This window comes from Herpailurus yagouaroundi, unplaced genomic scaffold (assembly GCF_014898765.1).
Source record: "Herpailurus yagouaroundi ecotype Mexico unplaced genomic scaffold, PumYag 60506, whole genome shotgun sequence".
NCBI lineage: Eukaryota > Metazoa > Chordata > Mammalia > Carnivora > Felidae > Herpailurus > Herpailurus yagouaroundi.
This window is the reverse complement of record NW_024415422.1, coordinates 1-12,811: the sequence shown is the minus strand read 5'-3', so window position 1 is coordinate 12,811 and position 12,811 is coordinate 1. Positions and strand designations below refer to the sequence as shown.

The 12,811-nt window shown below is 58.8% G+C and overlaps 1 protein-coding gene across 2 annotated transcripts; it reads right to left on the bottom strand.

Moving 5' to 3' along the window:
* Nucleotides 1–6,247: 6,247 nt before the first annotated feature.
* On the bottom strand, nucleotides 6,248–10,517 carry LOC121024182 (histo-blood group ABO system transferase 2-like). 2 transcript variants are annotated; one of them, XM_040466464.1, is made up of 3 exons: nucleotides 10,251–10,517; nucleotides 9,645–9,779; nucleotides 6,248–7,370 (listed from the first exon to the last, which is right to left on the bottom strand). In XM_040466464.1, exons 1-3 carry the CDS (start codon nucleotides 10,283–10,285, stop codon nucleotides 6,887–6,889), a joined length of 654 nt encoding a protein of 217 aa, XP_040322398.1. In that variant the 5' UTR covers nucleotides 10,286–10,517; the 3' UTR covers nucleotides 6,248–6,886. The 2 variants fall into 2 exon arrangements, with proteins under 2 accessions (XP_040322398.1, XP_040322399.1); XM_040466465.1 differs by having other exon boundaries at nucleotides 9,645–9,776.
* Between the last annotated feature and the right edge of the window lie 2,294 nt (nucleotides 10,518–12,811).

The following is a 12,811-nucleotide window of genomic DNA, read 5'->3' as shown; positions in this document are numbered from 1 at the left end:
GAGTCCCTACCTGCCTCTGAGCAGCTCACGCTGTGGACACGCAGACTAATAGTAAGAGGTATATGAACCCCTGAATTCAATGGGTGGGGGGGCCCTCGACGGGTGGTCGGATCCCACAAGTGGAGGGACACCGAGCCCCAGGACGTCAAGATGCATGCCTGCGGGTAGGACAATCCAAAGTCAAGGAGATGGGCTTCCTGACCCAGCTCATCTTACTAGTGAACCAGGCTGGCTATTAGCCTCGGTGTCCCCATCTGTGACATGGGGACATAAGGGGCCTTCAGATGGGTTGGCGCATTCCCTGAGAGATGAGGTGGAATCGTGACCTGGTGCCTGCAGGACACAAAGGGCCACCTGGAAGGCTGTCCCAGAGTCCCCCAGGGCACAGGATTCCGGAAGCCCCTCCTTGGCCCCTGCCTGCTGTCCCCCTTCTGGGAACACTCAGTGTTGTTTGTGGAAGAGCTGGAGACGATCCAGGAGGTCAGCAGGTCCCACGTGGAGGAAGGTCAGCGCTGGAGGGACAGAAGGCATGTGCCGTGTCCCCTTCCAGTGCCCGAGCTGTGACGCCCTCTGACCTGACCTGGTGTGGCCCCGCTTCTGTGGTTTCACTCCCTCCCTCCTTCCCTCCCTCCTTCCGTAATTCAGTCGGGGATCTCAGGTGCCTGCCGTGTGCCGACCACCGTGACCTCATCAGTTTGCACGACCCAACGGGGTCCCCCATGTGGCATCTTCCTTGGCACGGTCTGAATGTTCCAGGCCGTGTTCCCTTAGGCGAGTCTGGGAGGGAAGCCTCTGCCCATGTTCCCAGCAAGGAAACACGAGTCCAGAAGGTCCAGACGACCTGCCCCAAGTGCCAGCGTGTGGAGCCTGGACAGAGGCTGGTCCCTGAGCAGAGGAGGACTTGGGCCCACGCAGCCCGGAGGAGGAGGAGGGGGAGACCGTGGTGGCCTGGAGCTCAGGGCTTCTGGGAGACGGTGTCCTAACCAGACTGGCTCTGTCCCCAGCGCCGGTGGGGTACCCGCGCTCCCTGGGGCACGTGGCCCTGGCTGGCAGGAGAGGTGGTGCCTCTGGGGCAGGACAGAGCCCTCAGGCAGAGCGGAGGGTCGCAAGTGCTCCCCAAGGGGCAGGTGGACTCGGGCGCCCTGAGGTGGCATCACCGGGACAGCAGTGCCTGCGGCTGGGGTCCCCATACCTGTCCCCTCCTCGGGCCCAGCCAAGGCCCGTCTGCATGGCGTTTACCCCCAAACACAAAGTCTGGGCCAGGAACCACCCTCTTCAAGGCCTTGCCCCCATTCTCTCTGCCCACCTCAAGTTACAAAAATGGACAATAGTTCGGGTGGCGGTGGATGCCCAGAGATGTTTGTGTTTCTGACCCACGTTGTGACGTCGCTGTGTCCGGCCGGCCGTGGAGTCGCGGAGAAGCAGGTGGAACATCTGGCAGCCACCAGGACCCGGCCCTGCAGGGGGCGGGGCTTGGCTCCAGTGGAAGGTTGGCGACCCGCCCACCGTTCAGTTCTGCAGCCCCCGCTCCCCGAGCCTCATCATTGCTGCTCCGTGAAGCTGCTACTGTTTGCTTTTCGGGGCTGTGACTTGTCTGAACCGCGTGAGGTCTGTTTCCTTTGTTGTGTGTGGCCCCTGGAGTCTCTGTGCGGCCAACTCAGGGGTCACTCAGCGGCCGGGCAGAGAGGTCGCCCGCGTCTCTAAGTTATAGAGAGGAGGTTCCCACAACCTTGCCCTCGGGTTCGAATAACGTTGGGGCGGCTCAGAGAACTCAGACAAGCCTGTCACCTCCTAGATCGCCCGTTTGTCACACAGGACAGCACTCGGGACCAGCCGGGCGGAAGGGATGGGGAGCACAGGGCAAGGTGCAGAGGAGGCTCGGAGCCCCCCTGCTCTCTGCCCATCATCTGTGCTTCCTGACCGATCGGGTCCTTCCTCCCAGCTCATCTCGTAACGCCAGCCAAAGACCCTGAGGGCAGCCAAACTAACCCTCAAGCCACAGGGACGGACATCCCTGACGTCAGCAAGACCCCGCGGGATTGACCCCAAGACAGCGATCGACCCGACCTTCGCTGTCCACCTCAGGTACCCATGACCATTGTCCTAGATTGTCCTCATGTAAAATCCTAAGAAACAAATAAAACTTCACAAGGGGGGGGGGCACCTGTCATGATCTCGCAGCTTGTGAGTTTGAGCCCCGCATCAGGCTCTGTACTAACAGCTCCGAGCCTGGATCCTGCTTCCGATTCTGTGTCTCCCTCTCTCTCTGCCCCTCCCCTGCTCATACTCTGTCTCTCCTGTCTCAAAAATAAATAAACATTAAAAAAAATTAAAAAAAGAAAGAAAAAGAGAGAGAGAGAACCACCACCAGGACTGTCTGCAGCACCTTGAGATGTCAGCCCCCTGTCTTCCCAGTGCCGGCCTCACCGAAATGGATCCTTTCTTGAGTCACCACCCTTTCTTGTGTCTCTCTGCCCTTGGCTTTTGTCAGCGGTGAGTGGCCGAACCTGGTCTGTTGGGACCCTCGAAGCCAGTGCCCGTGCACACTCGGGCCCCGTGACAGTAACCGAGCATGTCACACTCTCTGCTCTCTCCACGCGTTCACCAGTCGGATGGGCGTTCGGGGAGGCTTCATTACACGGGCACGATTGATTGGATCACTGGTCACTGGGGACCGAACGCCGTCTCCGGCCCCTCTCCCTCCCCAGAGGTGGGGGGAGGGGATGGAAAGTTCCAGCCATCTAATCGCAGGGTTGGCTCCCCCAGCAGCCAGCCTACCTCTCAGGTAGAGTCCAAAAGCCACCCATGAACACAGCAGAAGGCAGTGTCACGGTTTTCATCACTCGGGAAATTGGGGAAATCTGTGCCAGAAACAGGGGCGAAGACCAAATATATATTTACCGTGAGGCACAGTATCACGGTGCGTATTCAGTGGTGCACAACCGATGCCCAGATCTTTTGCCTCTTGCAGAACCGGAACTCTATACCCGGTGGACAACAACTCCCGGTCTCCCCCTCCTGCCCAGCTCCCCAAAACCACCCTGCTCCTTCTGCTTCTGTGAGGCTGACCACTCTACATACCTCATCTCATAGAAGTCGAACCGTGCAACGTTTGTGTTTTCGTGACTTGCTTAGTTCACTTCGCATCCTGTCCTCAAGGTTCACCCACATGGCAGGTGTGAGCAATTCCTTCCCGCTGAAAGCTGGGTCATGTACCAATGCACGTTCCTACCACATTTTGTTCATCCATCACCCACTGGTGGAGGTGGACGCTGGCGGTGCTCCTGCCTCTTGGCTGCTGGGAATTGTGCTGCTGCAAACTTGGGTGTGCAAATAACTCTTCACAATCCTGCTTTCAATTCTTTGAATGTGTATCCAGAAGTGGAATGGCTGCATCATATGGCGGTTCCATTTTTAATGTTTGAGGAAACACCACACTGCTTTCCAGAGCGGTGGCAGATTTTACTTTCCCACCAACAGGGCACGAGGGTTCTGATTTCTCCACATCCTCACCAATACTGGTTATGTTCTGGTTTTTCTCTTTGCTGTTTATAATAGTAGCCCCATCCTAGCCTGATCGGGGTTGGGGGGGAAGTAGACTCAAATTGTTAAAATCAGGAATGAACATGGAGACATCACTACCAACCTTACAGAAATAAAGAGGATTATAAGACGATACCACAAAGAGTTTTCCACCAGCACATCAGACAGCCTAGATAACACGGGTCAATTTCTGGGCGCCTGGGTGGCTCATTCATTAAGACTGACTTCGGCTCAGGTCATGATCTCACAATTCGTGTGTTCAAGTCCCACATCAGGTGAGCTCGAGCCCCACTTCAGGTAAAACACAAGTTCCAGTCAGCCCCACTTCTCTCTCTCTCTCTCTCGCTCTAAAAAAAAAAAAAAAAAAAAGGATCGATTCCTAGAAATAAAAACACTACCAAAAGCAACTCAAGAATAAATAATAAATCTGAATAGACCTATAGTAAGAGATTGAATCAGGAATCAAAACCCTCCCAACAAAGAAAATCTCAATGCCAGGATTCACTGCTGGTTAATTCTACCAACCATCTGACAAAGAATTAACACGACTTGTCCCCAAATTCCTCAAAAAGAGAGGAGGGGACACTTCCTAATGCATTCACCATTGTTATCTTCTCCCTGGGGGATATTGTTCTCGTGGCTTCCTTTAGGTATTTGTGCATATTTGAAATAGTTGGTTTTAAGTAAGTCTAGAGAGTCTAATGCATGAGCTTCCTCAGGAACGGTTTCCGTCAATTGCTTTGTTTTCAACGGTCTACGGGCTCCATGTTCTTGTTTCTTTGCACACCTCAAAAGTGTTTTTTAGTTGGGGTGCCCGGGTGGCTCAGTTGGTTAGGCATCCGACTTCAGCTCAGGTCACGATCTCATGATTTGTGAGTTTTGGCCCCGCATCAGGCTCTCTGCCGTCAGCACAGAGCCCACGTAGGATCCTCTGTCCCCCCCTCTCTCTGCCCCCATTCATTCTTTCTCTCTCTCAAAATAAATAAATAAACTTTTTGTAAAAAGTGTTTTGGGGGAGGCACCTGGGTAGGTCAGTCGGTTAAGCGTCTGACTTCAGCTCAGGTCATGATCTCATTGTTTGTGGCTTCGGGCCCCATGTCGGGCTCTGTGCTGACAGCTGGAGCCTGGAGCCTGCTTTGGATTCTGTGTCTCCCTCGCTCTCTGCCCCACCGTACTTGTGCTCTGTCTCTGTCTCTGTCTCTCTGTCTCTCAAATAAACATTAAAAAATTTTTAAATGTTTTTTTGTTGAAAATTGACATTTTGAATAGTATAATGTACAACTCAAATATCAGTCTTCCCCTCCAGGGTTTACTGGCACAGCTCACAGTAGTTGCGACTGTAGTGACATTTCCGAACTAATTGTGTAAAATCTGTATTCCTTGTCTTGTGTGGTCACCGAAGTGTCTGTTCTGTGAATGTAGTGCTCATTGGGCAGACATTTCCTTAAACACCCGGAACCACCACCCCCCCTCCAAAAGAAGAAAACAACCTCCAGTCTTTATAGATGGGGAGGACATGGTCTGCAAAGATCAGGATACACCTTCCACACCACCCAGGCTGTTTACAACTCTGCCTTGACCTTTACTTCCTAATTGCAGAGTCTGACAGTCACCAGAGGGGAGAGCCGGGGCCCTTCTCAGGTCTTTCCTGAACATGCACCCAGCCCATGCGTGCAAGTGTCCTAGAGGCTCAGGAATAATGGGCCAGAGGTTCTAGGTCCTTATTCCCTAAAGCTCCTCACCACTCGGCCTTTCTTCCAGTCGCTCTGCTCGGTTCAGCCATTGCCTTAGGCAGCCGAGACTAACATATGCCTTGAAATGTTTTGAACATTTAGTGCCCTCCGGTAGCCACCTCGCCACTGGGAGAGTTGGTGGCCAGCAAGAAGTCACAGATGACACCAAGGGTCTGGACCTGGTGTTTCTCTCCTGACATGGGGACACCTGCGGGAGGAGCAGGTACCTGACACGGACGGGTGGGCAGGGGAGGCCCGAGGCCCCCACGGGTGTGTGTCTGGCATCTGGACTGAACAGTTCGGTTCAGATGGGGTGGGATCGGTGAGGCCCAAGGGACGGGGCCCCGGGGTCCTTCAGGCTGAGGAGGAAGATGAGGGGAGCACAGGGGACTGAGAAGGCTCGGGTTAGACAAGACAGAGCTGAGCAACTCCTCTGGGGGAAAAGTGGGTCAGGTCCAGGCTCACGGGGACAGACCCTGAGGCCACTGTGCTTCATGAAATAAGCCAGTCCCTAAAGGACCGATATTGGAGGACCCCGCTCATGACGGACCGAAACAGTCAGATTCAGAGGCGTGGGAGGAGCAGTGGGTGCCGGGCCTGGGGAGGGGGATGGGTGTGGGAGGGTTAGGGTCTAGTGGGCATAGAGTTTGGGGTGACGAAAAAGTCGTGAAGATGATTGGAGGGGACAGTTGCAGAACAGTGAATGTACCTATTGCCACTGAATTGTACACCTGAACATGGTTAACATTATCAAGGTTATAGGGGCGCCTGGGGGGCTCAGTCGGTTGAGCGTCCAACTTTGGCTCACGGTTCGTGGGTTCGAGCCCCGCGTCGGGCTCTGTGCTGACGGCTCGGAGGCGGAGCCCGCTTCGGATGCTGTGTCTCCCTCTGTCTCTGCCCCTCCCCGCTAGCTCATGGTCTCTCTCTCTCTCTCAAAAATAAATAAACCTTAAAAAAATAAAAACAATAAATAGAAAAGCATCCGACATAAAATTGGAGCTGTTTACAGCGGCAAGTGACCCAGAAATTGTAACAGTTGGCCAATGTCACGGAGAAATAGCAGTGGCAACGCGGACCGCCCTGTCCTTGAAGTGAGAAGGGAGACGCAAGGTGGAGAGACTGCAGCACTCAGCCCTGGCCGGGGCCTCGAGGAAGCGCACAAGGCAGGTTTCCGGGACAACCCGCAACTCCTGTCATGCGCCGGAAATATTTTAGTGGCAGTGACAGGGCAAGTGAACAGCCACAAAACCGCAGTGACTGAGGGAGGCCGGGGGGGGGGGGGCTGTCCTGCCCCAGCAGGCGGCGGGCTGTGCCCCATGCTGCCGGGAAGCCAGGCGCCAGCCAAGGGGGTCCTGATCCGGCCTCACCTTCATGTCCTGCCCGCGGCTGCAAGCGACCTTTCAACTCTGACCAGGAACCCGAAGAGCAAGGGGTCTTGCTGGAGCCGCACCCCCCGGCAGGCCCCCGGTCAGGCCTAACTGTGCCCGTGCCCGATGCGATGCCTCGGCGATGTCCCGCGACCGGACAGAAAAAGGGAGCGGCGACAGCCCATCTGCTCTGACGGCTGGGGTCAGGGTGGCACCCCTGACGGACACTAGGCCAGCCCGTCTTCAGTCCCGGATGCCCCGGTGACTCTTGGGCACGGTCACATACCTCAGCTTCTTCTCGACGGCGGGCCAGCCCAGCAGTTGTTCGTCCCACAGGTACTCGGGGGACAGCACCTTGGTGGGCTTGTGGTCCAGCAGGTACCTGTTCAGGTGGCTCTCGTCGTGCCACACGGCCTCGATGCCGTGGGCCCGGTCGACCACCGTGGCCTGGTGACAGGCCGACGTGAGCCGCAGAACCTTGCCACGGACCCCCCGAAAAACTTCTCTCTGCCGGGAGAAGTTGCGGATCATCTCCATGCGGTGCGTGGACACGTCCTGCCAGCGCGAGTAGCTCCGGACCTCCAGGACCACCACCTGCCTCCCTTCCCCGAGGGGCACGCGGGGCACATCCCCCGGCCGGTCGGTGAACACGTAGTAGGAGACCTTGTGTCCCACCATGAAGTGCTTCTCCGCCGTCTGCAGGAACAGCTCCAGGAAGGCCACGTATCTGCAGGGACAGGGGACAGGGCGGGAGGAGGGTCGCTGCCAGAGGCTGGCGGCAGGAGCCCAAAGCCGGGGGCCCGTGTGCCTTATCGAGGAGGCAGACCCTGGGCTGCTGAAGGAACAGCCGCTGTCCTGGCCTGTCCTGGGCGAGTCTGCCCGCGGCGCCTCCCTAACCTCTGCCCCGGGGGACGGGGGACCATCAGCGCCCCATCTTACAAAGGGGAGCGAGCCTGAGGCGGAGGAGGCTGGAAACCCGTGCAGCCACGAGTCAGCATGCTGGAGCCGGCAGCGCACCCCCATGCCGAGCTCCCCTGGCAGACCCCCTCCACCCGCAGGACCCGCCCCTGGCAAATCCCCTGCAGGTTCCCACCTGCTGTGAGGGAGTCGAGACCCTTCGGGCACAGCTCTGGTCAACGTGCCCTCGCAGACTTCGCAGAACCTGCAGGGCCGGCCACCTGCCCCTCTTGGCTCAGTGGTCGGTCCTTGGCCCCCAGGACTGTGTCTGCCCCTGCAGGGCCCTCCCTTGAAGGCTACTGGGCCCTCAGTCAACGGCGGGTATTCCGAGAAGGCGTCACCCCCCCCCATCTCCCCCAGATCAGGACTCAGGCCCAGCATGTGGCCAGGGGAGGCCAAAGAGGGCCCCTGGAGGAAGAGGGGGCTTGCTCGGGCCCCAGCACTGAACGCGAGCGTGGAAGCTTCCGGGTCCAGGTCTGTATCTCCCCAACCCCAAGAGGTTGGAAGTCTTCTCCAACCGCCTCCCATGGCTGGTCCCTCTTCGAGGGGGCTCGCTGCTCCCCACCCTGCACACACCAGCTCCCCCGTCATCGGGCCAGTGCGGTGAGCCCCTCGGTGACAGTTTTTTGAGCAGGCCCTAAGGCTACTTCCCGGTGCCTGGCCCAGAAACCCCTCCCACAGGGAAGGTGGGCACTCCGTTTCAATAGGGGACATGCACACACACACACACACACACACACACACTCACACACACACACCCCTGCCCAGCCACCAGTCAGGTCACCAGGGGCAAGTCCAGACCCAGCCGATGTGATCGTGGGTTCACAGCTCGACTCGGGGAGTCTGGCTTCCTCTGAGGACATGCCCACCACCTGTCCACCCCCTGGGGACTGCACTCGGAGCCCAGAGGGGACACACGCGGACAGCCAGCCCACACGCAGCAGGCAGCTACTGGTACTGGCCGAGGAGCCTGGGCAGTGAAGCTTCTGGTTGGTGATTTCAGCCGCTTGTCTCCAGGGACTAGAGTAGGATTCTGAGGCGACCGTGTGCCCTTCTTACTCCCTGCACTTGGGGCCAAGTCCTGGGAAAGGTGTTCCAAAGGCCTCAGGGCCATCCTCTGGGGTCTCGGGTGAACTCTGCAGAGGGAGGAAGCCCCACCTGTCCACACGCAGGCCCAGCACCTACGAGCTTTCCCTTCCCCCATGGCGATCCCGAGGGAGGATGCTGTCGTCAGCCCCACTTTCCAGAGGCTCAGAGAGACCACGCCACTTACCTGCGGCTGCCCAGCTCATTCAGCGGAAGTCACCTGTCCCTGGAGTCCCAGGGCCTCAGTGCTCAGCTCCCTCACAGGAGCCTGGGGTCTGGCACCGAGTGCTGTGCCTGACCTGGCTGTCCCCCCTCCATGACCGTCACCCTATAAGGGAGCACACAGGAGCCCAGCTCCACAGGCACTGGCTTCCTACCCGTCCAAGGAAGCACACAGCCTCCTCCCTTCTGCTACTGTGGCCGGAGGAAGGCTCCCCTGCCGCCAGGATGTTGGGGTGCTCTTCTCCTTCCTTGACTCAGCAGAGGAGCAACCTGGGATCACTGATGGGTCTGGAGCTGCCTTCCTGGGTGACGTGCAGCCTTTGGAAAGAGAGCCAGGTGGTGTCCACTCACTGAGCCCGGGAAGACTGCTGAACACGTGGACTTTCACATTAACCCCTAGGAGGACAGGCTGGGTCCCCACCCACCGTGTGCTGAACACACAGCCAGACCTGATGTCCTCGGTCTCTCCTGCATCCCGGTCCCCACCCTCTGTCATCTCATCTACTTACTTTTTTTTTTAACGTTTATTTATTTTTGAGACACAGAGAGAGAGCATGAGCAGGGGAGGGGCAGAGAGAGACGGAGACACCGAATCCCAAGCAGGCTCCAGGCTCTGAACTGTCGGCACAGAGCCCGTTGTGGTCGGGCTCGAACTCGCGGACCGCGAGATTCTGCCCTGAGCTGAGGTCGGATGCTGAACCGACTGGGCCACCCAGGCGCCCCGTCACCTACTTACTTTTTGATCACAAACACCGTTAGTCCGATGGTGGTGTTCCGGAGCCGGAACTGCTCATTCAGGATGTCAATGTTGAAAGTCCCTTCCCAGACGGTGGGGGCCAGCCAAGGGGTGAGGACAAGGACATCTTTCCTACTGCGGCACAAGAGAGCCACCCGGTGTCAGTAGCATGACAGTGAACACACGGAGGGCCCTGGCGCATCAACCCCCCCCCCCGGACCCCACCCCACCCACCCAGCGTGCACCCCATCAGGGACCCACAGGGCTGACCCTCCTTCCAGAAGGCCTTCACATGTGCAAGAAACAAATGACATGGAAATCAAAACTCAGACTCGTGCAAATCACTCGCTGCCCTTAGCGAACACTGGACCCTGCTGGACCTCAGCGTGGAAGCTGGGATTTGCCGGCGAGGGGCGGGGGCCGTCCTCCGGGAAGGAGGAGGCGCCCCTTGGGCATTCTTTGGTGGAGAGAGAAAGGACGGAGAATAATTGGTGGGCTCCAAATTCAGACTCAGAAGCTGCCGAAGCAAGTTCCCGCCGAGTTTTCAGTGAAACCGCCTTTAAATGCATATGGTGAGTTTGGGGAGGTGTTGAGCAAGTGAGTGACGAGGGTGTTAGCACCTTGGGCTGGCGGTAAACCATCCTGAGATAAAACAACACGATGGGAGTGAGTCTGCAGGAAGATGGAGACCAGACACGTCTCAGTCCCAAGGGAGCAGGCGTCAGAGATGTGGGTCGTCCCGGGGAGGGACTCAGGCAAGTGAAACCCAAGGGAGGCAGTGCTGGGCACCTTCAGACGGGCAGGTTTCTGGTCTGGGGACTGGCAGCCCAGGTGACAACGTGAGGAAGCAGAGGCCCCAGCAGATCCTCAGTGAGAAGTGTGACGGGCTCCCCTCTCTGGGACCACAGAGCGCAGCCCCCATCCACCGCCGCAGGCCCGGACCTCCCCAGCAGGGCTCGTCCCAGGACCAGCGGAGAAACTCTGGTGCGGCGTGTGGGGTGAGGCGGGTGCCGGGTGTGTGCTCTTCCCGAGCCAGCTTTCCCCGGGGCTGGGTGCTGGCCACTCAAGTCTCTTCCTCTGCATCCTGTGTCCCCACATCAGAATTTCCAAAGCGCCCCAGCCCTGGAACATGGGCCGTTTGTGAGTTTTCACTCCCAGCTTCCTCAAGGGATCAACCGTGTCCACAAATCTCTCTTTTTTCAGGACACAAGCCGTCAAGGGGAGTTTCTGGGTCCAATTTTATATCATTTGTCAGGTACAAGCCTCGGCTTTCAGCCTCCACGGTCTCCTGGGCCACTGAGAGCCTTGCTTGGGAAAACGGGGGTGCCGAGCCCCGGGGACCATGATCTCCAGGAGGGATCGGGCAGGCGACCTCTGAGTGGAGTGACAGGGTACCTGGGGTGACAGGCCCAGCAAGTACAGTCCTGACCCCGGCCCCATACCGGCCCCCACGACGGTGGCGGTTGAGGAAGGCGTGGACACTCGTATGGGTAGTTCCACAGCTGGTGCCGGAGCTGCTCTGGCTCGAACGGGGCTCTAATCCCGGAACTGGCCCCAGGACTGAAGCTGGAGCTGGCCCCATCTCTGCAGCTGGGGCAAGAGGCGGTGCTGGACGTGGCTCCAGCTCTAGGGAAGGTGCTAGAGCCGCAGGCACCTCCAGAGAGGACCCAGACCTGCTTCTGCAGCCGGATATGGCTCTAGAGCTGAAGCTAGAGCTTCTGCTGTAGACTGTGGCTCTGGCTCCCGAGTGGGTGCTGAAGCGGCTTCAGCTTTGGCCCTGGAACTGCAGCTGGCCATGCAGCCAGTGCGAGCGACACAGCTGGTGCCAGAGTCCCCGGGGAATCCAATCCTGGAACCGCTGCGGGAGCTGTCCATGGTGCTGGAGCTGCTCTGGCTTTGGAGCTGGCTCTCGTCGCCGCTGCTATGCTGGACCCGGTGCCGGCCCTCTGCCTGGTGGGGAAACCGGTGGGGGAGCTGGTCGGAGCCCCGGCGTTGGCTCCACCTGCGGAACCGGTGTCCGGGAGGACGCCGACAGCAGAGCCGGCGCTGGAGCGGACATGGGCTCCGGCACAGGAGGCGGTGATGGAGCCGGTGCCAGAGCAGGACGTGGCTGGGATGTCGGCGCCGGAGCTGGTTCTTTGTCCGGAGGTGGCATCGGCTCTGCGTCTACCACAGGTGCCCAAGGCCGCTTTCGCTCTGGAGCTGGCGCAGCAGCTGGCACTTGCGGGGGCTTCTGCTCCGGACCCGGTATGAGAACTGTTGCTGTCGCAGGCTCTGGCTCTGAACTCGGTCCTGACTCTAGTTCTGGAGCCGATGCTGGAGCCGATGCTGGAGCTGGCTCTTCCTTGCAACCTGGCACCGGCGCTACATGGGGCTCGAGCAGCTTCTCTCTCTAACGTGGGCACTGGAACGACCACCGGGGCTGACACAGCAGTTGGCGAGAGAGCGGCTGCCGTCTGTGGAGGCAGCGCTACAGCCGGCATCGAGCCAGGGCTGGCTGGTGGGAGATCACCTCCCTGACCTTGGAGCTAAAGCTGGAGCGGCCTCGATCTCGGCAGTTGAATCAGTGCCGGACCTGGAGTTGACTCGAGCTGGCAAGTGGCTTGACCTCGGGCTCTGGAGCCGGTTCTGGCTCTGGTTCTGAGCTGGTGACAGAACTGGCTGTGGCAGTGGCTCAGATGCAGGGGCCGGGGCTCAGACTGACTCTGGGTCTGGAGCTTCGGCGGGAGCTGGCTGGCTCTGCAGGTCTCTCAAGCTCTTGAGCCGGTGCCGGAGCTGACTCTAGGGCGGGATCTGGCGCTGAGGCCACTTCCGGTGCTGACGCTGGCTCTGGAGACGGTTCCAGCCCTAGAGATGCCTGTAGCTCTAGTCGTGCTGCCGGAAGCGATGAGGACCAGGTCTAGTTCACTCCCGCCTTGTCCGTTGCTCTGGAATGCACGTCGGTCCGACCCAGACTCCAGAGCTGGCTGGTGCCGGACCTGGCAAGTCGGTTGACGACAGAGCTGCCTCTGTCTCTGCAGCCGGTGATACCGCGGGTGCCTGTGCTGGTTCCAGCCCTTCCGCTGGTCCTGGAGCCGGTGCTGGAGCTGGCTGTGGTTCCGGGGCTCTCACGTGAGCTGATGTGAGAACAACGGCTCTGGACTTGACACTGGATCAGGTGAGAGAGC

What these genes read in the sequence shown, in the direction of transcription:
- LOC121024182 (XM_040466464.1), bottom strand. Translation starts at nt 10,285, where the DNA reads ATGGTTTACCGCCAGCCCAAGGTGCTAACACCCTC. An exon ending in CCCAAGGTGCTAACACCCTC is followed by an intron (nt 9,780 to 10,250) that starts GTCACTCACTTG and finishes CTTGTGCCGCAG; the next exon opens with TAGGAAAGATGTCCTTGTCC. An exon ending in ACGGTGTTTGTGATCAAAAA is followed by an intron (nt 7,371 to 9,644) that starts GTAAGTAGGTGA and finishes CTGTCCCTGCAG; the next exon opens with ATACGTGGCCTTCCTGGAGC.